The sequence below is a fragment of the Phoca vitulina genome, unplaced genomic scaffold (genome assembly GCF_004348235.1).
Source record: "Phoca vitulina isolate PV1807 unplaced genomic scaffold, GSC_HSeal_1.0 scaffold28, whole genome shotgun sequence".
Taxonomy (NCBI): domain Eukaryota; kingdom Metazoa; phylum Chordata; class Mammalia; order Carnivora; family Phocidae; genus Phoca; species Phoca vitulina.
In genome coordinates, this window is record NW_022589731.1 from 22,270,645 (window position 1) to 22,297,721 (window position 27,077).

Sequence of the window (27,077 nt, forward strand, 5' to 3'; positions counted from 1 at the left end):
CTTGTCTGACAGACTCAATATGCAGTTTGTCCAGACTCACTAGTGAAAGGAAGTCCTACAAAAAAGGTTATACATTCAGTGTACTTCAAGAAACATAAGTTGGCCCATGGAACCTAGCCAAGTGCAAAGAGTATTGCCTTCCCTGGCTTTGTCCTAACATCCTACACCAGAGCAAGCCCATGGCCTCCCCGTGCAATGTGGGTGTAGAGGCAGAATCTGTCAGTGGGATTCAAAGTCGTGGGCTCCACAGTGCACATAAGATGCCTGTTCTCACTGGGTCCCCTCCCAATGCAGGTAAATTCTTGACAGAGTAGGTTCTCCTTGCTTAATTGAGGGTAGAAGGTGAGCAGAGAAATTTTACCCAGCTTCTGAGCATTCTCTACTGTTGATGACTTTTTAAACTCTAGAATATTTTCCAAGGAAAACTGTACAGATCTTTTTAACTTGGTCATGAAATTCTTTGTCATGTTACATAATGACTATATAATAATCTGTGGAAAGTAGAGTAAGTTTTCCTGTTTTTTTTTTTTTTTTACCATGAGATGCAAGGAGAACACCTTATTCCCTGGCTCATATGGGGTACATAAAGTAAGTCCTCCTTTAGAGTGACCATCCTGGGGCATGCCCATCATGCCCTTGTAGGGGCAGAATGGTCAAGTTTCAGGATTTTGTGAGCTGGTTGAAATTGGCCATGGTAGCAGTATTTACACCATGGAAATCAGCAGATGCTATCCACCCCCCACCAAACCAGTTGATAAAGATGTACCAGCACACCTGTCTTCCACCCTCTGCTCTGTGCTGGCCTCAGACACCTGGGAAAGGAGCTTGCCCCTTCTCTGCGCACCTGCGAGGCTCACATCCCCTCACATCCTCACATTGGAAAGTGGTGGAAATGGGAGTTTTGACCAAATTAATGGCCTTGGGCATTGGCAAGAGGGGCCACCTTCAGGGTGGCCTTGGGGTTTGAAACTACTTGATTCACTGTGATCTGAGTCCAGAGGGCTCAAAGACAGAGGTGAGAAGGAAGGCTCTGGGACGGATGTGGGATACGGGACTGCCTTTCTGCAGCAAGCTTGTCCTGAGCAGGCAGCAGCTGAACTAGGGATTGATTTTAAAGTCAGCTCACCGTTTGCCTTGATCTCTAGTGCTCAGTCCTAACACGGTTAGGAGCCAGGCACTGTGCCCCGTTTTGGGGAGACGAGGCTGAAGGACTTCTTGTGACTACGGCAATGCTCTGTGTCCTATGCAGTGACCAGTCATCACATTGGCTCTCGGGCACCTGAGATGTTGCCAGTACAACTGAAGAACTGAATTTGCAATTGTAATTAATCTGAATTTGAATTTCAGTAGCCACTCGTGGCTGGTGGGTACTGCACTGGACCGAGCAGCTCAGGGCTTGTAGGAAGAATACTGATGGCAGCCTGTGTGCTGGGAGTGTGGAGGGTACATTCATCACACTGGACTCAGATGTGGGGCTGCTAAGTGTTCCCCAAACCCCAGCATCTTTGACCAGCCAGACCAATCAATACTCATGCCACCACAGATCTCAACCCATTCAGATGCACCTGGCACTGGGCTGACTGCATTAGAGGGTCACCCCAAGTCATCCTCTCCCTCCATCTGTAGGATGAATGATGATCTCCCACTTACAGGTGAAGCGATGGGGCACAGAGGGGTGTAGCCCTTGCCCCACATCCTCGGAGTCAGAATTCCCACCTAAAGATGTCTCAGTAAGTGCAGGAGCACTGTGTCGCCTGGCAGGGTTGCAGAGAACTCAGAGGATCCCATTTAAAACAAATCTCTACAGTTGTTCAAATAGTGTAAGGAGCCTGCAGCTCAACATGGTTCTCCTTTCCTGGGGTGTTCGTGGGTGTTCAGCCTTGGCAGGGTTTTAGTTCAGCACCTACCCTGGTGAGCATACACATTTATTTAGCATATGCATTTGGCTTTATACCATTCGATGACTTTTTTTTTTCCCCCCAGTGAGTAATGTTGATATCTTCCTATTTTGCTGTCTGATTTCAGTCACTACAAGCTGTATCGAAGTCAGTGATCTGGTCCCTGTTTGGTCTTTTAATTCTTCTGTGGGACTGTGGTCTCCTGATTGACCAATCCCTTGTAGACCCACCTGAGTGTGTTGTTTCAGGATGTGTACGTATTCAAGTCCAAATGACTGAAATGGGATGAAAATGGAAATGTACACCCAAGACTGAAAGAGGCCTTTTGAAAACATTCTGTAATGTTAGGTTACCACTGATGGCCAGCAGCTGAACACCATCGACTGGAAACAATACTCTGTATGGGAGGGGGCGAGTTATTAGGGATCAACTCCTCTTGTAGATGGACCACCTGCACTATGCTGGAGAAGCCGGAAGCCAGGTCCAGAGCCCCCACCGGGCACCTTGCCTCTGGAGCCAGGGCCTAAGCCTCACCTGCTACCTTCGACCGTGGAGACTGTTTCCTCCCCCTTGTTTGCAATACGCAAACAACGTATAACTGAACCACAGAAGTCCTCTTGAGGAAACTTCTGTTTACTGATGGTCTGCTGCCCTGACGATGCATTTCTTGGCTTCCCTTCATACTGGCTGCTAGCTCACTTCACCAGGGGTAGGACCCCCAGGGTGGGGAACTAACCCCATGAGGCAGTAGGGCCCTCCCTCAGATCCCACCTCCAGATCATGGGCTGCAGGGAATCCAGACAGTGTCAAGGGGAAATGGGAAACAAAACCTGGCAGTCAAGACGAAGGCCAGTAAGCCGTGTGCACTGTTTCGAGAAGCTTGGAACTAGAGTACTCCTGGCACCCTGGTTTCAGTGAAGAACACTGCCAGGCCCCCACAAGCCTTCTGGCTGAGGGGCTCAAGGCTAGCATCCTACCATTAGGTCATTTGCTTATAAATTTGCCGCTGCACGATTTTAAGTTCAAAAGATGGGAAACACAGTTTAGCAATCTGTTACCAAGGCTGGACGGTGTTGGCTGTCGACTGGATAGGATTCCGTCTGTAGCCCAGCTCCATGCATGAGACCCTCGGGAGGAAAGGTACTGTCTCCTAATCACACACGGAGAGGGCTTGCCTGAGGGTACACATGGCTTCTAGGAGCTCCACGGCGGGGCAGAGAAACATATCCTCTATTGTGCAAAACCTTGTACAGTCCTGAATATCAATGTTATTCTAATGATTTAATATAACCAAGTCAGCATCTGCTTTGCAGAATGCCATTTCAGTTCTTTCTTTTCTCTTCCGAAATATTCCTAAGAGGCGAGTGGTTTCTTACTTAGATATTTTGGGCTGGCGTACCTATTATACTTCATATCCTAAACCTTTCGTCCCAGGGCATACAAAGTTAAGACCCATCAATTCATGCATTCAAAAGAGAGGTATAGGACTTGAATTCCAGGCCAGGCAGATGAATGCCAACCACCAAGTGAATCTTTACGGCGAGTATGCAGTGAAGCCTAGCCTTATAAGGTAAACTGGGACCCCTCTGAGCTTGTGCTGCCCTCAGACTATCACCTGTTCACAGAAATGCTGGCATTAGTCTTGCTACGCATCTGGGCATTGGAGGCTATGGAGGGACCCTGGGGGTGGTGAGCCCGCCCAGCTTCATGAGAAACGTGGGCATACATACCCTTCCCGATGGGCCTCTCCTTTCTCCAACTCCTGAATGACCCCCAAGAGCACTTTGATGGTTTCTTGGCTGGAGCTGATCAGGTCCTCCATCACCTGCAGCTGTGCTTTCAGATCGACGACTTCCGTGTGAGGCACGATTTGTCGGCATTCTTCACCCACAGCGGCGGCCGTGGGACAAGGCTGGCTCTCCTCCCCCGGCGGGGCTCGAGTCTGCGGGGGCTGCTCGCTACATTCGGGGGACAGGCACTGCATCGGGGGCGAGCAGGCCGCCTCGGGGCCCTGGGGACCCTGGAGCGCATTGAGACGCGAGGCTCTCCTCCGCTCCTGGTCGGCCGCCGGGCAGAGGGGCCACTCGCTCGTGGCGGCAGAGTTTGACAAGGCAGCCTCGGGGGCCTTTGCGCTGGAGGCAGGTGCATAAACGGTGGCCACCTCGGTTTTAAACACGGTCCCGTGGGCCGACAGAGCGGCTTCCTCGGTGTCCGGTGTCGCCCTGTCGTGCTTTGCTTTCCCGTGCAGCTGGTAATCAGGCTCCTGGGAGGGAGGCCGGGCAGAGTTTTGGAGAGGCTCATCTCGGCAGCTGTGCACGTCAGGGTTTCTGCATGGCTCTGCACAGTTGACCCCAGCAGGCTGGTCCAGCGCGTTCATGTGTTCATCGGAGTGGGAAACCAAGGCTGCCGTCCTGTGCACCCGGCCGGCACCGCACGGCCGGGCCTCCTCCCCGGGTCCTTCCTCGAGCTTCTCCTTCGCATCCGCCGCAAACCCATTGTTTTGACTTTTAAAGGCATCCGCAGCGGGGATGCTTTTGAGATTCCCTTTCTTGCGGTCCAGAGGGAAGGTCTGGTAACACTTTTTCAGGTCTGGCGAGGTCTGCACGCCTGTGCTCTTGGTGACATTGGGGATGGACCTCCGAGCAGGCACGGTCATGTACTTGCGGTAGGCTGCCCTGTAGGATACGGGCTTGGCCTCCCGCTTCTCGCCCGGCTGTCCCGCCGAGAGCTGCGTGTCCCTCTGCTCATTCTGCGCCTCGCAGATATCCTTAAACCGCACCTGGAGGGCTTTATTCCGTTTTTTAATCTGCCGGTTGGGATCCAGGGCATACTTCATCTCCAGGGCCAGGCCGGCGGCAGGCTCCACCTCACTCTCTGATGTCGTGAGTACACATTTGCCGCTTTCCTTACTGACCATGATTCCTGCGTTCAGAAACATCAACACAGGCGTCAGTGAAATAGAAACCCACACGCGAACCCACAGGCAGCACAAACTTCGAGCGAACGTTACTACTGCCTGCTTCCTAATTATTTTTAAACAGGTGAGGTTGGCCTTTACGTTAAGGAAAATCAGACAGGCGGAGAATTGCTGGCAGGCACAGCTTGAAATGCTTCTCAGATATTAAAGCCTGCTTGCTTTTCCATGTGGGATACACTCGTTTCTTTTGATAGTAATGCATGTTTCCCCATTAGACAAACCTGTTTTACTATATTCATCAAGAAGCCCAACGACGCTGCCTCTTCCACTTTGCAAATTATCATTTCACATACACGTCCCCACTTCATAGGCAGATGGTTTTCCAAATGCATCTTACTCGGTTTGGGTTTTTACTAAGTTTTTGAGGATGACGTGATTAATCTATTATTGGAATCCAAGAGAATTGCTGTTTTCTTACTGGTGATTCTAGGTCCTGATCAGATAAATATGGAGAGCCCTGCATGAGGGACTGAGATAAATGTATTTGTCTTAGCCATTACAGATGTCATGGGACAGTGGGGCATACTGCTCGATGGGAGGACTGGAAAGGATTAATCTTTGTGGTGTGCCTTGCTTCTAATGGGTTAACACTAGCCCTAGAGAGAACATGGGTTTCCCTGCATCTATCACTCTTTTCTTTGCATTTTATGGAGAGTGGTATTTGAAAATACTTTTTTTTTTAAAGAAATTATTCATTCTAGAATCAAGTTTTGTGTTTTGATCACAACCTCTGAAAATGAAAACAATGGTGGTTGTTTCAGTATTTAAATCCTGAAAGAAAATAAAATCACAAGGCTTTATGTTAATCATGCAAATTCATCTTGGGCTGAATTATTAAATGCATCTAAAAAGGTGCAGGTGGCCGATGATCCCTCTGGGGAATACCAGTGGGGTAAATGCCTTCACTTTATCAGGCAGATTCACAGCTGCTCATTGCACGTGGAAGAATTTTCTTGCGGGCTGAACTTAAAGGAAGAAAATATAGTTATGTTGCTTGTGAGTTAGTGTTTGAGAAGAAGATAGTCAGATGGGAGGGACTGGGGTGTGCAGGGGCCTGGCGTTGGAGCTCCCTGTCCAGAGAGGCAAGGTCACAGGCATGAGCTAGCTGAACAGGAACAGGCCCAGGCTGCACTGCCCAGTCCACCCGTCGACAGACCTTCGGAGCCCGTGGACCCAGGACTGAAACCTCCAGGAGCACTTCTCCGGACAAGGAACCAGGTGACTGGTGGCGGCCACTCCAGATGTCAGTGAGTGTGTGGGCCACCGGGAGCTCCACTGATGTGTGAAGGCTACACCTAACACCTTCAGTGCCATTCAGTCCCATTTGAAGGAGCAAAGTGGGGTTCAGAGAGGTGACGTCACTCGTTAATACCACACAGCAAGTAGGACATACAGGCAGGAGCAGGATCCTGATCTCCCTGATGCCTGAGTTCATGCTGTTTCTCATAATGTCAGATGTCCAACAAACAGGCAAGACACCTCCCCATATCCTTACTTCTTACTGGGTTAAGATTGCAGGCCAGTGGGCATGGTGGTCCGGTGAAGGAAAAAAGTGGGGAGAAGCCCAGAGTCCTCATGTGAGAGTGTGTTCTAGAACTTCCTCTCCCTGCAGTCCGGGGACCCCGTTAACCTGGCCTCTCATCACAGGCCAGCATGGTGCTGGCACTCTGCAGGTCTCCACTAGAGTTCCTGAACAAAAGACTTAGAGAAAACTGAATTATTTCATCACTTACGCCATGACCATGAACGGGCAATCTTGTTGGAGGACAGCAATCAGCTCTGCAGAATTTGGTTTAGGTCAGAGGGCCAGGGTTTCTCAGCCTTGGCGCTCTTGGCATTTTGGGCTGGCTGACCGTTTGCTCTCCTGTGCACGGAGAAATGTTTAGCAGCATCCCAGCTTCTACCCGCTAAATGTAAGGAGCATCCTCCCAGTGTGCCAGCTAGAAATGTCTCCAGACATTGCCAAATGGCCGTGGGTGTGGGGGAGGGGCACAGCCATCCATGGGGAAGAACCACCACACTAGACCTTTCATCTTGGGTGGGTGGAGTGTGTCCCTGAAAGGGAAGGCCTGGGAGAGCAGAGCGAATGGCCAGGAACAGATGGTATGTCCGGGCACCTGGGGGCATGGGTGGTCGGGAAGGTGCCTGTTCTGAAGGGCTGATCTGGAAACGGCCCAGCTCTGTGCTGAGCCAGGAGGGAGCCCCATCCTCATGCCACTGTGTACAGCTGTGTGTCTGTCCTCTGACAAAAGAATTAGTCCCAACGGTCGCTCTCGTAGGTAGTCTGGAGAAGACAGAGAAGCAGCCTTCTTTGGCTTTTAGAGCTTTCCTGGGTGCTGAGGATAGCTGGAGGGCTTTGTAATTTGGAACTGGAAACACTGGGCAGTTTTGGAGAGACCAGGAAAGGAAAGGAACAGACCGGAGCCGTATCATCTCTTGGCTTTGTGTTGGGAGGACTAGATTCTGGAGAGTGGGTGGGATAGAACATGCCTGCTAAGGATGGATAATATATATCTTTTACAGACACTTATCCCAACAGGTTAAAATGATGCACACAAAAGGACGTGGTGTGGGGAGAGTATGGGGGCGGTGGGGGCATAATGAGAAAATTAAATCTTAACTCTCCTCTCTCACAATCATTCTCGAACTGCCTTTGCTCTCCAGCTATGCCAGATGATATTGTGCCATCATTCTGCAGAAGACCTTCCTACCAAGGAAAATTTGAAAGGGAGAGCATTTTTACAAAAAGCAATTTACTAGTAATTTTTCAGCCTTTTCCCTGCCACTCCTGAAAAATGTGCGTCTGAATAAGTTTGTCCTACCGTGCTATTCATCATTGCGATTTGCCAGGAACTGCACTGAAATAATTTTCTTACATCAGTCTGCTGGTTTGGAAAGATATTCTGAATCTTGGACTCAACCATCAAACTAATAAAACAAATCAGAAAAATTAATTGCCAGTGGCAAAATAATAAAAATAAAGCAATTCTAAGCTCTTCTCTGTTTTACAGGGAGTTACTAAGTATATAAAAATCATTTTCTTATTAGTAAAAATGATGGTGATACTTAGAGGATTTTTTTTTCTCAGGGTAGTCTGCTGGTGAATTCGTTTTTCAAGTAGTAGAAAGTGAACTGTCCTCATCCCACTGATAAGAAAGATGTCAAGGGATTCTTGTAGTTGACTTATTTGGACTTCAGATGGAGATCTGCGTTCCTTTTGGTGGCTGGGTGGCATTTTCTAAAACCGTAGAATGGAATTTTCCTGGACATTAGGAATTACTTTCCTATTAAATGGTTATACCTTTCCAGGGTGTTCACTTACTGTTTATTGGGGTGGGGGGGCTGGTAGTGATTATTAAGAAAATGGTTTTGTCATGAAAGGAAATGGGTATTCTAACAGAAGACGTCCCACAAGTCGAACCTTCCTGCTCCCTTCATTCATCCATCATCCCTTCATGCATTCATTCAGCAAATGAGTGTGCGTATGTCCCAGTGTGATGTCAACGTGCAGTCCATACGTACTTCTGTTCCTCACCAAATGCCAGCATATCCTTGGCGCTGCACTTGGATTTCCTCCTTGACCCTCAGGACAGCCTCACAGGGGAGGCACTCTTGCCAGCCTCAAGCTGCAGATCGAGAAATTGAGGCTCCAGATTTTTTTTTTTTTTTGTAATTTGCTGGGAGTCACACAGCTCGAGGGCTGCTCCCTGCATCCCTCTAAATCCCAGGCACTGAGCCCCTCCCCTGCCCAGGGAAGCCTGTAGCCTGCAGGCTGTGTCCTGTAATGAACGTCAGAAGGCATCCAGTGGCTGGAACTCGTCGAGCAATTTCCTTGGCCTGTTTGTCACGAGGTATCCGGGTGCGGGTTATGCAGAGCACCTGGGCACAGAGTTAGGGAGGGCTGTCGGGAGTGCTGGACCCCTCCGGAAGCCACAGTGGCATTTTCGGGGACAGCTCGCCTTGGCCTTGTCACCTCCGAGGACCGTGGGCTCTGGTTCTTGGAGTTAATCTCTTGGCTCCAAAGCAGCAGGAGTTCATAAAGTTTATTTTTTATACGAAAATGGTGTTCTGGAATTCATCGGACTGTGCCGTTTTGAGGTGAATCTGGCGAGTCATGGTGGAGCGTGTCTGGCTTGGGGAGAGCTGGTGTCGGGGAGCTGTTCGGAATGCAAATGTCTTAATTACCCTCCAATTAAAATGTATAATCAAATGTGAGTTGTAAATATATAAACCCTGTACTTGTAGATTAGTGATGGAGAGTCCTGTCTGCGTGCTGCTTTAAATTAATAGCTTATATAAAAATGTTCTTTCCAGCTTAAAGGAGTGAAAAATGGAAGCAACTAAATACCCAACAATAGTTAAACGGTTAAGTAAATGATGGTGTACATCCAGTGTGGCCATTAAAATGATAATTATAAAGATTATTTAGTATCATAGAAAAACACTTATGAAATTATGTTAAGTGAAAGCAAGCAGTCTCCCAAATTGTACTGGAAGAAAATGAACCCACATGGTCATCGTTGTGGTATTAAGATAGTGCTTTTTGGGAGATTTATCTTCCCTTCTGTTTTCCAGTTTTTGTTGGGGGAGCTGCGATATTATTGTTTGCCGATTAAAAAAACCACAGGGCAAAGTCAGGTCATACCTTAGGCAGGATGACAGGATCAGGCCGCTAGAAAGTATAAACACTTGGATCAGAAGAAGAAAAACCCAGAAATGATTAGATCTGGGTACACGCCATCTCCCAAAGGTCATCTTTTATTGTTTTGAGGACGCTTTGAATAAGGAAAGAAAATGAATTTCAGAGGATTGATGGTGTTTGCAGACCACCACTGAGTGGTATATATGCAGATGTGTACGTGTCTGTGCATACACACGTGTACATACATGTGCACCAGGAGCTTAGGAGAAGGGGTGTTGAGTCGAAGAGATGTCAGTACATGAGCAGACTCACTGCTGGGAGGAGATCTGCCATCTGTCTTAATTAGAAATAAAATGGATGTGACGTATCCTCTGCGTTTATTTTCTGAAGTGATCTGGGATCTCCACAGCTGACAGGAGACTCACTGGATGAGCTCCATTCTTAACGTGTCTGCACAACTGAGGGGTTTCCGGTTTGGCCCCCGTGCCGTGGCGTGGTGCAGCTGACTGTGGGGGCTGGGGAGGGCGCTGGCCTTGCCAAGACACCCCCTAGTGCCCCATCAGTCAGGGGAGAGAGCAGAAGGGCTAGGCAGGCAATCCGATGAGTCTGGAAGGGGACTGAATGATATTATTGGTTTTTCTAGCGGCTTTCCCGCTGTTGAGACACCTTGGAGTCACAGATGCTGGCTGGAATTCAAAATTAATTGGGTCAGCATTTTATTCCATATGCTGAGGGAATGCCTGAGCATTAGGCTAGTCGGGACGGGGGTGGGGGGCGGACAGTGAACCTACCCTTCTTTTTAACACTCAGCTTCCCGGAGGGAAAGGAAAGGAAGACAGCATCTCACCCATCAAATGAACTCATTTGTGCTGTGAAACAGTTAACTTTAAGGCCTATTTTATAGGCGCTGATTGATTCTTCCAAAATGGAAGTCCTCCCTTCCTCAGGGCAAAGCTAACTGCTATAGATTTTGGACCATGCCTTAGTTAGATTCATTATCCCGTTTAATTTCCTTTAATACACTGAAATGATATTTTTCCCGACATTTGTTCACTTCTTCAAAGGTCACTGATTCAGGAGGGCTGGAATGGGGTAACGAAATGAAAACAAACACCCCTCTGAGACTGAGCACCGAGGGAGGAGGCTGCTTCCATCCTGCTGCGGTGTGGGAGGAAGCACGGCCAGGTCATGCCCCGTTCCCTTGATTTGTGGAAGACTGCAGTCAGGCCTCCATCATTCAGAACGGAGGAGCGTCCAGTCAGAAGTAGGGAGAAGGGGCATTCGTGGAGTTTCCATGCAGGCCTGAGGCAGAAGGAAAACCACCCTGGGTGCCCTCCCCCCCAATTCATGCATATCCGTGATTTCAGAAAACACACTGCCACCAACAAAAAACCTGTCGGTTACTTCAGCCGCATGGTGTAAATCACTGTTGCCGCACAGGTTCACACTGGCCTGTTTCTAATGAGTGGGGAACCATCTAATGAGGGGAAGTGAACCAGCGATGTTATTACACAGATGCTTGGGGTTTGGCGTTGAGGTTTAGAGAAACGAGAAAATGGCCCTCTTCAACAAACCAGACTTCCTTCTTCATTTGTTTCACTATTTACTTAGTTCTTTGATCTTCAGCTTATACTGATGTTAACCTCTGCTCATCCTCTGTCCAAATGGAATCTAAATGAGTAGAAATGAATTAGCAAAATTTTCTGATGTTGGTGAAAATCAACTGGGATAAATGCTTCCTCCAAGTGAGATGTTACATCAGCGAAGGAAACGACTTTTATTTGCGGCAGTTAGCTTTGCGAACTAATAATGTCCATGGAGAGTCCAGAGAAACTGGTTCCAGCAACCCACCAAAATCATATGTAAGATTAGTAAAAGGGACTAATTTCCCTGCTCCTCTCTCCTCCCCAGGAGGCAGGACAGCTAGAAAAGATGTTAAATGTGAGCGCTCTTGCTTTGAATGTAGCTCATAGGTATCTAGAGATCATTGTAGCAAATGTCCCACCTACTCTACTTCCTGGAGGTAATTAAGCAACAACCAGCTGGTAGTTTGGAGCCCAGCGCTAGGAAGTTGGAGTTGATAGGCTGTGGAAGAGGTGGTCTCCCTTACTTAGGCTTTATGGGATTCTCTAATGAAAACATGTACATTGCGGAATGTTTTGCTTTACTGATTATGACGAATCTGTATGTTTTTTTACTAAACGGCATGTTTTCACTCATGATATATCCTTGAGCTAAAACTAGAACATTGATTTTTCCAAAAAATAACTGTCAAAAGAGTCTACGTTTTCCCTGCTGTTTCTCGAAGTCGAATCTCAGGATACCATTTGGGAACACCCAGGGCAGGATTTCTGCGTGGAGGTAACCAGTCACTGCAATTGCAATGATTTAGAGTTGAAGATGCAATCTGTCTTTCTGGCAAGACTATGTGAGTGCCCATCGATTACCATCAAAATGGATCCCCCTTGTATTTTTCACTATAGTGCATCTCCTGTGTTTCCTTGGTCTAACCAAACCATAGACTTTGCAAGGTCTTGAGTTTACTGCAGAGGTAGCTAAGCCAAGAAAGACGGGGAGAAATGAGCATTTCCTATAATCAGCTTCTATTTATAAGTGGACAGCAAAACGTAGAAAAATTACTGCCCCAGGAGCCTCGGTACAGAATCCTAACACGAGGCCATGGGCCGTGACCTGAGACCTTGAGGTGGACCGTACTCAACCCAGAAACATAGAGCTGCTGTGCTCCCTTTGGCCACGCGTGGAGCAGGGGCACCCACGATTACATGCAGGACTGAACTTGGCTTGCAGTGGGGTACAAAGACCCATGCCCCAGCTTAGGATGGTGGAGAGTCCCTTGCTCTCTGTTGGGAGGGCACCCTAGCGGGTGCTGGCAATACTTTGTCTGATTAATTCTCTAGTTTAATTCTTCAAAGCCAGTCTTCTCTAGGTCTCACTGGTTTTTGTTTTTCCTTCCTATTGCTTTACCTCTTGGCTTCTTCCTTTGTGTTCCCACTGCTCCCACCCGGACCTTCACGTTCTCACATCCCCTGCCCTCAGCTCTCCATCCCCCATCCTGCAGGTCCTGCTCGTCCAGGCTTCAAGTTCCTGCCCTGTCTCTAGAACATGCCATGGTCTATCCCTGCTTTGGATCTTCAGTTCCTGTGGTCCATGTTCTAGGACGGTGGCCCTAGCCTCTTCTCCCTGGGTGGCCTCTGTGATAGTCCAGGTCTACTCCAGTCCTCCTACTGCCTTCACTGACATGAAGAAGAGCACCTGCGTGTCTGGGCTGACCTGGCACCATACCAGGTGCTGGGGGAAAAACATGCATCTCTGGATCGCACCAGCCCACTGCGCCTCCCCGGGGGACTTGGAAGAGCAGGCCTAATGCATGAGTCAGTCTTCTTTGATGTGCGTCAGTTCTCTCTGTACACAAATATAAGTGATTATAGATGAGGTCCCTCGAAGCACCTCCTTTCCCCTGAACTTGGTCAGCTTTGATACTTGCTAATTGGTATAAGAATATAATGATATATATATCACAGTATTCTCACAGCTGGGGCCTTACCCATGGACCCATGGTATTTTTAGAAGGCTTATGATGGGTGTACCATATTCGCGGTGTCCAAGGATTCTTTCTGTGTTACCTGGATCTTCGGATTAGGGGGAATGTGGCTGTTTTCTGAAATCCGGGTAGGAATCAGATGAGTGGAAGGGAGAGGGGTATGGTTTTCTGAGGTTAATAAGTAAAACCATGCCCAGAGATTCTGATCTTGTGAATCTTGGCATAACTATCTTGAGTTGGAGTGTTATACAGTATTACCTTAAACTTTTTTTCTGTCCTTATGGAAGAGAAAGAGATGACCCATACACTCACAAAAATGAGTATATGGTTCAGAAATGGTGTATACAGCTCACCTATGAACAACATGAGGCTTAGGAATGCTAAACCCTGTGTAGTCAAAAATGTGCTTATAACTTTTAACTCCCTCAAAACTTAACTGCTCATAGCCTTCTGCTGACCAGAAGCCTTACCGATAACGTCGATAAACACATTTTGTATGTTATATATATTATATACTATATTATTACAATAAAGCAAGCTGGAGAAAGAAAATTATAAGAAAGAAAAAAATACATTTACAGTACTGGAGTGAAAAACAAAACCCAAGCACTCGCCTATAAATGGACTCGCACAGTTCAAATCCACGTTGTTCAAGGGCCAACTGTATATTTAATCATGCAGTACGGTGGGGTCCTTATGACATCTGTGTTGTAGCAGACAGGACTTGCTGGGGAGTACCAGTCCATCAGGTCTTATATTATCCAGCTCTGTGCTCGAGAGTGGGACATGGTAGGGGCAAAATTCACAAAGAATTTAATTCAAAAACTTCAAGAGCTTGGAATGACAAAAACATTTTAAAGTGTGGAGTCTTTGCTAATCTCGCCTTCTAATTGGACTCTGGTTTTTGCTACAGAGAAGGAGCCATTGACCTGCAGGGTGGGGTGGAGCCGGGGGGGGGGGGGGGGGGGGAGGGCACGGAGGGTCCGGAGCACGCTGGTGAGTCCAGTTACTTCAGGGGAAAGTGTTCAGCGCACAGCTTTTGAATAATCAATAACTTTCGTTTCTCTTTACTTTGAATTGAGTACATGCTATCTAAAATTATATTCAATAAATAAGATCAATACTTAGAATTCTACATTACGTCTTGTTCGTAATGAACGTAGAGAAGAAGGAAAAGGAGAATGGAGAAATAGGAAGAACTAGAGAGCAAGAGGAGAACGGGAGGGTGAGAACCATACAGACAGACAGACACAGGAGAGGAAGGGTGGTCCTCAAGAAAGTTAGTTGCAGTAAATCGCATCACATCCTGCTTGCTGTTACTTACTTAGAGCCTCTGCTGTCAGCTTTTGGATTCTCTAAGGGCTGTTGGAGCAGCCCTTTCTGGTCCAATCCAGAATGGAGCCTGACAGCTCATCAGGGCTAGGACAGGCCTCCGAGGCAGGACATCATTTGGCTTCATGCTCTAGGAAGCCCCCAACTCAGTAAGGGCATGTATTACATTTAATGAGTAATCCTATTTTAAGTTTATATTTCTGTGTTCTCCTTCTACATTTTAATCTCTCCAGTACCTCCTTGGATCAGATGGCCCCTTCCTTCACCAGGAGTGTGGGAAAGGGAGTGAAAGGCCAATGGGAACGGATTGTGTAGGTTCATGAAGAGGAGTTTGCAGCATAGTGAGTAAGCAGTACTGATGATCAGGAAGCGAGTCTCTGCATACATCAGAACCCTAAAAGTACTTTTCTAAAGGAAAACTTAAATCTTTCCAAAACCTGAAGTGACCCCTCTAGGCCTTGGCCTTCTTGAAGCTGTGGGCAGGAGCATATAGGTGTTAAAGAAGTGGAACATTTTACAAGTTTTGTTTTGTTTTTTTCTCTCAAAGCATTTCCAGTTACGTAGGAGAAGAGACTCTGGAGGCAAGTGTCTGGAAGCAGGGAGATGCGATCTTCCTGAGGGACTCTACCCTTGAGCCCGGCTTTCTAGAAAACATAGATTAGTCCCCACCCCAGTCCAGGTCAGTCAGAATTTCTGGGGATGCAAACAGGGAGACAGGACAGCAGAGATCAGTGTAATAATTCATCTGTGCTGAAGAACCACTAGGCACCCCTGATTCTCTTCTCTTTTCTGTTGTATTGCTAAAGCACAGAGTAATACGTGGTACAGAAAGGTACCCATAAATGTTTATTGAATGAAGGGAAGAATGAGTGATCTCCCAGGGGGGCAAGGAGCGCCAGCCCCTTCCATTTTGTCCAGAATGAACTTGGGGCTCAGCCAGGTGTTGGGCTGATCACCACCACTGCCCAGGCCGTGGCCAGCAGGGTGCCTTTTCCATGGCCTTGCTTGTGGGGCAGCAGTGGGGGTAGGTTCACATTCTACAGAGGGACAGTTAGTGACCAGTCATTGTCAGTGTTTAAAATACAGGTTTTTGGCTTTGTTTTGTTTTTGTTTTTTTGCCACGTGGACTGATTATTGGATGGCAGAGTCCAAATAAATTGTCACCTGGCAGGTTAATAGCAGCAAGACCAGAAATAGTAAGGCATCTTCACACCTCTGTTCTTTGGATGTTTCTGCTGCGGGATGCAAAATATCTAGAATTCTGCCCCTTCCTAGGAGTTCCGTGGCTGGGGGCAGCTCTTCTGAACCATGGATCTGGGGTTTGAGATCAGTTACTAGCACATTGCCAGTCTTTTCAGAGGATGATTACTTTTGGGTTTTCCATGTAGGATTTTATCAATTGGTGAGTGGGGGGGGTTGGGTACTCAAGATGACCTGTTTGGCATTGTCACACTCTGTAGGCTTTTCTGGACATATCAATTCCTGGTGGCACAGTCTCATACGATCCTTAAGAACTGCAGTGCAGAGACGGACTGCCTGATTTTGGGTTCTGGCCCTTCCTTGACTCAGCTCAGAATCTGGAGCTCGTTATGCAGTCTGGGGGGGGATGAAGGTAAAGAGCTGATCCTTCTGTGGTGCTTGGTACAGCTTGGGTACCATCTCGCACTCCATGTGTGTTCTCGCACTGCAGTCTCCAAGCACCCTGTGAAGGAAAGGGTTCCATTTTTTATGAAGGGGGGGAAATCAAGGCACGGATAGGCGAGTCTGCGCCCATGGCCACACAGACAGTGCCTGGCTGAACTGGGCGTGCACATGTAGGCGGCGTCGCTTGGACGCTGTTCTCACCGCTCTGATCTGTGACGAGGGCACGGGAGGTCGGTGCCTTGAAAACCCTCAGTCTGTGGTCCTGCTGGAGACAAAGGGGATGCTCACAAGGACAGGCATGCTTAGAACACGTTCTGTGTGTGGATGACACTGGATACCATATGTTCCCGGACGGAAACATGCTTGAAAACCGGCTGGCAGGTTTCACCCTTGAATGGCCAGTTAAGAGTATACAGTTGTCCTAGGTTTTTACTTAAAGCTGGGCATGCCCTTGGTCATCCTCACTGAGTCTTCAGGTCTAGACTTAGAACTGGTGCTTCGATGTAGAAGTTCATGATCATTAGGTGTGACTTGAGAGCCCAGAGCCCTGGACGACAGTCCATTCTCCACCACTCACTCCGCAGCTGACTTGCGCCATGGAGCAGCGTGCTGGCCCCTCACACTCCCCCTGCCCAGTAAGACCAGGTGGTGTTTTCATAGACCCAGTGTTGCAACCACGTGATAAATTCCATCATTCAGCCTCACCCTGGGTATTTTTGGAACATTAGCAAATCTGATAGACATAATAAATAAAGTGGAGATACACTTAAAGGAGAGTTAACTTCATATGTGGAGGCAAATATAAATAGCAAGAACAAAGCAACTTAAGCAAGGCTGGAAACCACTTCTGTTAAAGCCACTGCGCTGACAACTACCATTAAAACAAACACACACAGCGAGTGATCGAGAAAAAAAGCAGTTACCATTGGGCTCTTCAATGACCGGAAAAGTCAAATGAAAAATATGGCTGGAAAGTTGAGGAACTTATCCTTTTCAGCATTTTTTAAATTTCAAATTCTCTACAGTTGCATGTGGCATGCACCTTTCTGGAGACTGATTCCTGTCCACGCTTCTCTGAGCTGTGTGAGTCTCATGAGCATGATTAACAGGAAACTGGTCATTTGTGCCATGTGATTTCAACAAAGAAAAAAGACAAAGAGCAAGTCTTTATGCACCACGGTGGTATTGATAAACAAGAAGTGATAAATTGATGAGCCTGCCCCAAAGATCAATGGAATTGATGTCATGATGTCAAATTGAGTTGTGAGGTCAAGGCCGAGAGGCAGACAGATGTCTTCTGGTCATCTGGAGTTGACCCAGTGAACCCTCCGGTATTTTGGTAAAGCTCTGGTGAAAATTCCTTCCAACCAAAAATGTCAGCATTTGGGGTATAAGAGGGTTGAATCTGTCTGAATGAGGCAAGTTACAATCTCTCATTTCTCCTCGTTTGTTTCTTTTACTCTAATACTAGGCCATTAAGCTCAAAGACATTCTTACTTTATAGACTCAACTTCTACCCAAGTGAATTTTTACCAAAGAAAAATCTAAGGCGAAGTTTGATGGTAGAAAAACCCAGATCTCTGATACCTTTTTCTTTCGTCACCACCGTCTGGCCACACGTAAGGACTGTTCATTTCTAGAAGCAGGCTTCCTTTTTACCACCTTCTTAGGTGTTTCCTCTTAATTTCTGCTACAAAAAAGATACAACTTGAAGTGGAAGAGAAAAATTATTGACCAATCTGGATTCCCCGAATTTCTAGCAAAATCATTGACTAGGTTTATTGCTAATGACCTCATTAAATATTTATTAAGCATCTGTTATTCGATAGTACTACTCTTAGTCCTTTAAGAATGTCTTGGTGTGTTGAATCCTTTGGTCCATTATTCTCTTCTTTGAAATTATATCTCATGTTCTAAGAAGAAAAAGATGAAAAATTTTTTATTTTTTTACTATTAGACTATCTTTTACTATTTTTTAAAATAGTATTTGTGGTTAGAAACTCAAATGCAACTTTCTAATGGTAATCCTATCTTTTCCCCAAAACCTGCTGCTTCCCTGACTTCTCTGTTTCCATTTAGATCACCCACCATCGTGTCGCCATCTTTAATCCCTTCTTCATATTGCCATGTTACAAAGATTTGCCACGCAGGATGTTTCTCTCACAGCTGCCCCCTATCCCTGGTGCCACCAGTCACCCTTGGTACCAATTAATTGTCACCTGTTACATCCTCTCAACTGGTCTCCAGTTCCTCATCTCTGGTTTATCTCTAGCTAGCAAGACTCAGTCTTCTGGACATGTACGTTATTGTTCCAAGTACTCAGTGGTCACCCACAGGCAGTGAACGGAGGCCCCTCCTGTCCTGCTGGTTCTTCCTCAAACTGGCTTCACACTGCTCCTTCACTCTCTGATCCCCACTCCTCCACCTTTGCCCAGTGTCACTTCTCACTCTTCCCATACCAGTCTCTTGCACTCAACACCCGGCGACTGGGCGTCAGCTCCAGGATTTGTGTGTTCTGGGTTCAGGAGTCCAGGCTCAATCTTCGGCGCCAGGCAGGGTGTCACTTTCTCTTGGGAACCTCCAAGAGTGCTGTCTGTCCTCTCCTGATTCGACCCCCCACCTCCTTCTGTCCTCCTGGCCTGGAGCTTCTTGAGGACCTGTCACTTGGTTTCGGACACTCACACATTGCCTTGGCCACTGCTGCCACTTCTCAGTACATTTCCATGAACCACCAGTCCTTTGTTGACAAAACCATCTTCATGTCAGTCTACCTTCCCTATGTTTGCCCACGTTCAGAACCCCGACTTTATAGTTGCAGGACATGAACATCACTTACTATGAAAGTACATTACAGATGATTTGAGGGCTTTAGTCTAACCACGAAGGACATAGGCAAAAGACAGAGAAATGAGAACCAGTGTGGAGCGACCCACATCACCACTGGAATGACCCAGAAACACGAACAGAGACTGGTCAGTTCCATGAAGGTTGACTGTGAATGTGGTGTATCTCCATGGTGGTTCCGCAGCGGGGCAGCTGAAAGGAGGCCCCAGACCACGAGCCTCCCCTCCCTCGTCGTTTCCTCTGGAGTTCTGAGGAGAGAGCCACTTTATTTGTGGCAGCCCACAGCCTCCTCCTCATGTCTCTCGTATGCGGTAGTTTACTGCATTTCATTTTATGCCCAAGGCTAGATTATTAAGGATTGAATTGGAATTTTCCATAGTAACTGCAACATAAACTTTGCTTAGCATTTTGCCATGCTGTGATGGTTTTTAAAAAATTTCTTTGCCCCTGTCATGGCTCTGATAGCGTAACTCAGGAACATACAACGTGCCCGTGTGATCCCCTCTCTGATCTTGCTCAGACTTCCCTGACAGCAAGAGGACGTGGTAAAGAGAGTCCTGTGGATGTACAGTACTTTGGATAATCCGAGCAATACTGTGTAAGAGCAGTATTCATGAATAATGACTTTGGAGATACTTCTTTCCAAATCCCTTTGAAATATGGTATCAGCTAAAAGGTTTATACTTTGGAAACATGATTCCTTCTTGTCCCTAATGTCTGCTTTTCTGTATTCAAGTTACTTTTTCTGTGTCCCAATTAGCACTGGGACTATGCACTGAGCAGAAAGACACCGAGCTATCAGGTTAGAGTGTTCTGTTTTTATTTAGATCAGAGGTTCGTCTCTTGATAATATCTTTATATACCTCCAAGTCCCTCAACTCATTCATTATGGTGTGAATGATGTCTGAAGTGCATATGACTCACACCTACACTGGTGACTTATGGTAGAGGAACCTCTGACTGAGTTCATATCAGGAATTGAATCTGGAACCAAGAGATGTCTCTGAAGTTATGGTTTCTCTTACTTGGAGAGGTAGGATTCTTGTTGCTTGGAGACACCTCAGTACCTCTGGATCTGAAGCAGATACATTATCATACATGGTCCAGAGGTTCGAACCTGTACTTTGTATGGCTGTTTAACATGAGATGACCCCTCAACAACTTGTTTGTAGGAATCCCGGTGAGGTCCCCACAACTCGATACCAATCCTCTAGTCCGTCCTTAATCTATAAGATATATTAACTTTTAAAATAAATGGATTAAAAATTATGATGTTTTACTACATTTATGCTGTAGGTTAGCTCACATACTGGAGAAAGACTTATCCAAATGTTTGTATGCGAATTTCATGGTAATAAAAGTGTTGTCATGTAATAATCAATCATATTAAATTTTCCTTTAAAATACTGAAGTCACTCCATAATGTTATGAAATATTAAAATCAAATATGTGAGGAGACTGAAAAGGATCTGCCTCATAAATTATGTCAGCTAATTTTGGGCTGGAAACGAAGGTCTCAGTGGAATTACGGTGGGGAAGGGTTCTTCACATTTATGAAGGAATTGTTTAAAATAAAGCTGCCGGTTTTGTCTTGGGAACCCTAATAACCTCACTTTCCCCAGATGGCTGTGGTTTGCCTCAAAGAGGCCTGCTGTTTTTGGTTAAGCACTGACTGGTTAAGCAGCAGCCTTGACCCGCACCTGCTCAGGTGTCTGGTGGGCTGGTCCAGAGCTTTAGAATCCAACATTCCCACCAACCCTGCCTTTGCCTTCCTACCTGGATGCTGGTCCATAGACTGTTGCTTTGCGACGTAGCTGTGATTTCTTTATCATTATTCCCTGAGAAGCAGCCTGTCCTCAACAGTAACTAATCTGCTCCTCACACAAGAGAGTTCAGTAGTTGTTGCTCTAAATGAGACAGCCATGGGTTAGAGCAGCCGGGAGAATACAAATGCCTAGCTAAGTGAACGCATCTGTCCAGCTCCTCGGCTGTGATCAGCTGTTAGCTCTGAGAATCATTTTTATTTTCTGACTGCTTATTTCAGTGTGTAGGAGTGTTCCTGGTTGACTGATGCCTTTCGTGCACAAGCCTTTCACTTATGTGCTTATTTAAATTTTTTTTTTCTCTATAGAGGGAGAAACACGACAAACATTCTCTTTGCTGCCAGGGGAAAACAACTGTGGCAGAACAGAGAAGCCCCAAGTAAACAGGCAGATGAGAGTAGCCAACTTTTCATAGGGCTTTTTGATAGCTCTTTGTGCAAACATGGAACTTTCCAGCTTTTGCCTTATTAGCCAGTTTCTTAACCAGTAGTTGTGCTTCTCAGTAGGATAATGGGCCTGATTTAAGTAAAAGCTCCAGGTCTTAATCACAATAATAAAAGATGAAGTCTTGACAACTGTAGTAAGTTCAAAGGCATATACTTTGAGTTTCAAGGGCATCCTGTCTTTAAGTAGAGGTCTTTCATTTAGCTAAAGAAATTAAACAGAATCCTTCTATCTTTAAGGAAATGATGAATTTAGTGAAGAAAAGCACAAACTCTCTGTAGCTAACATAATTTATGCAAAATCATGCAATTAGTGATAGCTGTGCTAGACATTTTTTATCCAAATGCGGCTCTAATAAAACCATCATGAGGAGCAGTGCCATCTAATGTAAGTAGTAAACATGGGTAGTAAATTATTAATATCTGGTGAGGCATGCAGATGGCAGGGCTTCCATTTTCCTTTGAGCTGCTTGTGCCCATTTGCTAATCCTTCTTGCAAAAAAAAAAATGGCAAAGATAAATATGAACTTTTCTTTGGAAAGTAACATTCAACAGGATATGAATGCAATAAATAGCACAATGTGAATAGTAAAAACCAGCGCTTTCCGCCTCCACAAAGTGAAATGGTGGTTACTTTCTGCTCTATTTGTGGCATAAGCTTAATAATGTTAGAGCATTTTCATACGTGTCCGACTGGTTGGGAATGGCCCAGGTCAGGTGATTTGGGTGGTATTTTTCAATCAAGTCCCCATCGCTGTAACCTTGACAGGCCCCCACTGGCAAATGGAAAGGTAACCCCTAGCAAGTCCTGGTCCAAGGGAAAACCTCCAAGTGCGCTGACATCGACCCTCTGCTAGTCTGAGCTGTAGTCCTGGGAAATGATAGCGTGGCTTCCTAGCCAAGGCAGGGCTAGCCCAAAGTTCCTTCCCACTCTGGCCAGTTCACCTCGGGATGCTTCTGCAGAACGTTAAGCGCCTAAGCAGACAAGGTCAAATTAAACTGCTTCATTGCCGCCTCTGGCTCAGGGGCCCAACCCGGCTTCCAGCCCCCAGGCACAGACCTGCAGAGGGAAAGGGGTCAGGGCAGAAGCTCTGCTCTGTAGATGAGCCAAAAGCACCGATTTTCTCCCCTATTGACTCCAGAGGCATCTCTCCTCCCCCACTCCTGGCATCCCCTTATCGCTAGCTCCATCTCCCTGTGGCATATTTCTGGGTAGTAGAATGCTGAGGTCACAGGGACAGGTTCTTTATTCCAGCGATGCTGGGAACCCTGAGCATGAACCAGCAAGACGCAGACTCTCGCTCTTGACTTTGGGCTCCAGGCGCTGCCCCGGCCCCAGGCCGGCCCGGGGGCACCCTCCTCCCTCCTGCCCTCGCCCTCCAGCAAGCTCACTCGCTCCCTCTGCAGCGTTGGTTGGTTTCCCACGCCTGTCCCGGGCTGACAGGGGATGCCACGCACTCCGAAGCCCCGCGGGCGCCGACCCCGGCCCGCAGCCCAGGGAAAGTGCCAACCTGAGCGAGCCCTGGTGCCACGGGAGGAAATGGGTTTTTCACGTGGGCATCTGCCTTTGCTCCTGCTCGCGCCTCTCCTTCGCGGCCGGCGTCAGGGCCCCTCTGCTCGGACTTATCCCCCCCGAAGTTAATCAGCCGTACTTGCCAGTTCGCTCTAGTTTGGAAAATACTTAAACACCTTGAAACGTTCCGGAGACTCGGCCGCCCGCGATCCCCCAGTTCTGCCCACCTAGGGCTCTCGGGCGCTCACGAGGCTGTGGCGTTTGTCTAGAACCAGAAGCGTAGACATGCAGCCCCACTCCTCCCAGGCCATCGCCAAAGTTGCCAGACGCCCCTCGGCGACCCGGCCGCGCCAGATGCAGTTGCATAACCTCGCCCGCCGCCGGGTCCGCTCCTGGCTCCACCGGCGCGTCCTGGCCCCGGGAGCCGCCGAGTCCCCTGCGAAGCCTGTCTGGGGGCGAGTGGGAGCGCCCGAGCGGGGTCAGCGCCCGTCCGAGAGGTGCTCTGCCCGCGGCCAAGTGCAGCGGGCGCCGGGGCGCGGGAGGAGGGCGCGCGGGGCTACGCTTACCTTCGGCTGCTTACAGATAAGTCGAGGTCGGTGCAGCGCCTGGCTCGGGCATGTCTCGCCGCGGACCCGGGCAAGCCTGGCGCGGCACGGAGCACTCCGGGCAGGGCATCCGCGGCGAGGCTCGCCGGGCTCGCGCGGAGGAAGTCTCGGGTCCGGGGACTTGGCCGGCTCCGCGCCCGCCGCCCGCCCCCTCCACCTCCGCCGGCCCGGCCCGCCCGGCCCGGCCGGCCCCCGCGCCGCAGCTCGCGTCCGGCCCGGCTCAGCGACGCGCTCGGGGAGGCAGCGGTTCGGCCGGCTCCGGGGACGCCCGCGCGTTCGCTCGCTGGCGGCGCGGCGGAGCCAGCCACAGCCACCCGGCTCCGTGCTCCTCCGATGTCCTCATTTACTGCAATTGTCTTCGGCGAGATCTCGGAGCCCGGGCCGGGAGGCGGGGGCGGAGTGGGGGAGGGAGCGGGAGGGAAGTCCTTGCAGCCGCCCCCGGGTCCCCGCTACTCCGCGGAGCCGGGCGGCCGGAGGAGAGGGCGCCGGAGCCGCGCGCCCGCCGCCTGTGCGCCCGGCTGGCACCGAGGCGGGCGGAGCCCCGGGCCCCGCGGGGCGGGGGTGGGGGCGGCGCGGGGCCGGGCGGGCCGCGTGCGCGGGGTGGGCGATCTGGAGGGAGTGGAGCGGGAGGCAGTGGGGGAGCCCCCGCCCGCCGACGCCGGAGCCCGAGCTGGAGGAGGAGGTGGAAGGAGCCGCCGGCGGCTGCCGCCTGCGCGCGGGGCTGCACCGCGGCGCGTCCTCGGGGTTTCTGGGCTGCAGGCGGCGCTGCGCGGCCCGGGAACTTGTTGAGTCTACCCTCAAGCCGCCTCTGGAGCAGCTGGAGGGCGGAGGACCCGGCGTTTTTCTCTCGGGAGGGGTCGCTGGGGTCGCCGAACGATGGCTGCCTGCTTGCCAGTTGGCCCAGCCCGGCGTGGCTTTGAAATCCTGGACTTAGGCATCTGCCCCCTCACCTGCGGATTGCTGCCTAGTGGAGGCCAGGGTCAGGGGCGTGTTTCTGTGCGGAGTCCAGCCCAGGGTCAGCCTCTCTAAGTGGAGGCTGACAGGCAGGCCGCCTGTGAGTGGTGAGGACAGAAGTGGGAGTGCCCCCTGGGTCTGTTGCCCGCTGACATTAGGAACACTCTAGAGCAGGCGTCATCACTGCTCCTAATCAAGACCCCCCCCTCCCCCCCACCGTCACACACACCATCCACCTGCCCACGCCACAGGGTATGTGTCCTTTTTGTTGCAGGGCAGAGTTGAGCTCGCTTGGGGAGGAACAGATCTGGGATGCACAAGGAGCTATACCCCACCCCCTCAACAAATCCACCCAATCCACCAATGGGTAGTGGGTCCTCTGAGCTCAAAGCAGTTGGGCCACTGGCCTCCCTGATTCCTGGCAGACCCTGGTGTCTGGGCCTGGGACTAAGCAGGCAGCTGGGCACAGGTCTCCTGGCTCCCTAAATTTTCCCAGGCTTGGAGTTCATTCTTCTTGAACACACTTGAAAGTGGCCACACTCATTAGTTTGAATATTTCCCAAGAAAGGACAGAGGAATGGTGGATCCAAGGTCAGTGGCATGCTTTGGGGGATGAAATGGGAGGACAAGAGGGAAAGTACCATCACCACGTCTTCAGACAGAACGGCAGGTGCACACACCTGTGCCTGCCCCCCCCCTGGAGTCCCTGCTGCAGCACCAGCCCTGTGCCCGGGACCCAGCCATTGCTAGTTCCTTGTTCACTGAGCTCAACTGAGCCCAGCATGGTGCGCAATATAGTGTCTATTCTTTATAAATTAACTTTATATGTAATGCTTTATTTGTCTTTATGTGGTATTTGGGGCGTCGTGTCTAGACGTTCCAGAAGAAAAGCATCCTAAAACCTCCTCCTTTCCCCTCTTACCTCTCAGTCTCCTTTGGGACACAAGGCTGCAGTCCTCTGGCATCAAGATGTGCCCAGGAAGGGAGTCCTGAACCCGGGCCTCTAAACTCTTGTCTACTCACTCCTTTTCTTACTCCAGATCCCGGAGTCTAATTTTTAGCCTGTTTTCTTCTCTGGCTGGCCCACGGTGCTGGTGAGAGCTGGCTGGAGACATATGCCAGCAGATGAGTCTGAAGACCTGTAATCCCTTGCTCTGCTTGGAAGGGACCTCGTGTTGGGGATGTGTTGGACTTGGGGACATTTGATGCCAGGTGGGAGGGATCATGGCCACGGATCGCTCCAAGATAATTCCCCTGGGGATGTGCTGTTGCTACTTCGGGCCCAGTGTTTCTCCCAGCTTTCTGCAAATCTTGCTTTATTGCTAATCCATAAAATCGAAATCTGCCTTCCATCCCTTAAACATGTCACTATAAATAAAACTGCCAGGAAATACTGAAATTGTGCTGGTGGTAATGGACAGCTACGTTTTTAGGGGCCCTAAGTAAAAGCAGATAAACATAAATGCATGCACAGCAGGACAGAGCAGAGCCTTGGGGGGCAGTGTGAGCTGCCAGGAAAATGGCTCCAGGGATGGTGTTATTTGAGATCCACATGATGTGTAATTGTAGGAAGAAAAACTAAGTGGCAGGTTAGAAAACCCACTTATAGGAAGAGGAGATTTTAATGAACTTCTTAGCATCATCAAGACTATCTTTAGGTGTTCAGTTGTCTCCTGGACTCATAGTTGTTTTTCAGTTATCCAGGTCATTGGTATCCTCCTTCTTTTCTGAAATAAGAAATCTTTTGTCTACCGTGTTTCCTTGCAAATCTTCACATCATAAGGGTAAATACTGGTGAAAACTTGTTTCACCATAACTTTGCCTGTGGAGGGGTATTCCGCATGGGTGAGGCTGATGAGCTGTCATGTCTGTCCTGTTCTCATCTTGAAAGCCAACACTGCGAGGGGCTGGCTAGGGAGACGGGATTCATGAATGCCATCTTCCTGCCTGCAGACTCCCCGCTGCATTATTATTATTTTTTACAGACGAGACATGTGCATGTTTTTAGGGTCTAGGATGAATTGTAATGTTCCGTTTCCACAGAAAAAGAGTTAAAGTTGGTGGAGAGTAGATTCATTATAGGAGTCTGTTAGGTAAAAATTGGTTTCTTGAGTTTTGCTTCAGATTTTTGCTGGAAAAGATGGACTGCTTGGAAAGGGAGAAGTCGCTACTTTTAAAGTGGGATTTCCTGAAAGCAGAAGGCCCTAAAAATTAAAGAGACAAGAAAGTATGAGAGAGATGACTAGGAAGATAGCCGAGCCTCTCTTCTGTGGCCTCCTTCTTGGCTGTGTGCGGTGTCTTGCAGACATTTGCCGGATGCCACCCCTACTATTGAGGTAAGTTATGAGGTCTCAATTTCCACCTTAAAAAAGACAAGAATATACAAATCAGAGATGGACAAGGATGTTCATAACAGTCTTGCCCACCTGAGTTCCAAACTGGAAATAACTCCAGTATGTATCAGCCATAGAAGGGATACAGATTTCTGGGTTTACTCCTTTGGTGGAGTCACAAACAGCAAGGACAAGGACCAGTGGCTGATGCACTCAGCAACACGAATGACGTTCACAAACGTTACGCAGAAGCAGCCAGACACGAGAGTACGTGTCCTAGGATTCCATTTCAGTGAAGTGCAGGAATGCAAAAAAGTAAAATGTCAGAATGGTGGTTACCTTTGCCCCGGGCCACACTATCTCATGTGGTGCTGGATTGTCTGTATATTGAACTAGGTGGTTGCACACCTTATTCAGATGGGACAGTTCATTGAGATGTTCTCGTCTTTTTAGTACGCCTCCTTTCTGTCTGGCCAGACCCACTGTCTTTGCAGCATCGACACACGT

The 27,077-nt window shown here is 48.6% G+C and overlaps 2 protein-coding genes across 5 annotated transcripts in view; one reads left to right on the forward strand and one right to left on the reverse strand.

Annotated features, from left to right (window-relative positions):
* INSYN2A (inhibitory synaptic factor 2A) overlaps nucleotides 1-23,404 on the reverse strand; it is a 60,751-nt gene extending 37,347 nt beyond the window's left edge. For 2 of the 3 annotated variants that reach the window (XM_032423357.1, XM_032423355.1), the window contains exon 1: nucleotides 3,629-7,348. In XM_032423357.1, the coding sequence (XP_032279248.1) occupies nucleotides 3,629-4,836 (1,208 nt within the window). In that variant the 5' untranslated portion in view covers nucleotides 4,837-7,348. Of the gene's footprint in view, nucleotides 1-3,628; nucleotides 7,349-23,244 lie in introns of those variants that run through there. The other variant, XM_032423356.1, reaches the window with a different exon arrangement.
* DOCK1 (dedicator of cytokinesis 1) overlaps nucleotides 1-27,077 on the forward strand; it is a 487,093-nt gene that overhangs the window by 229,509 nt on the left and 230,507 nt on the right. The window lies entirely within an intron of this gene.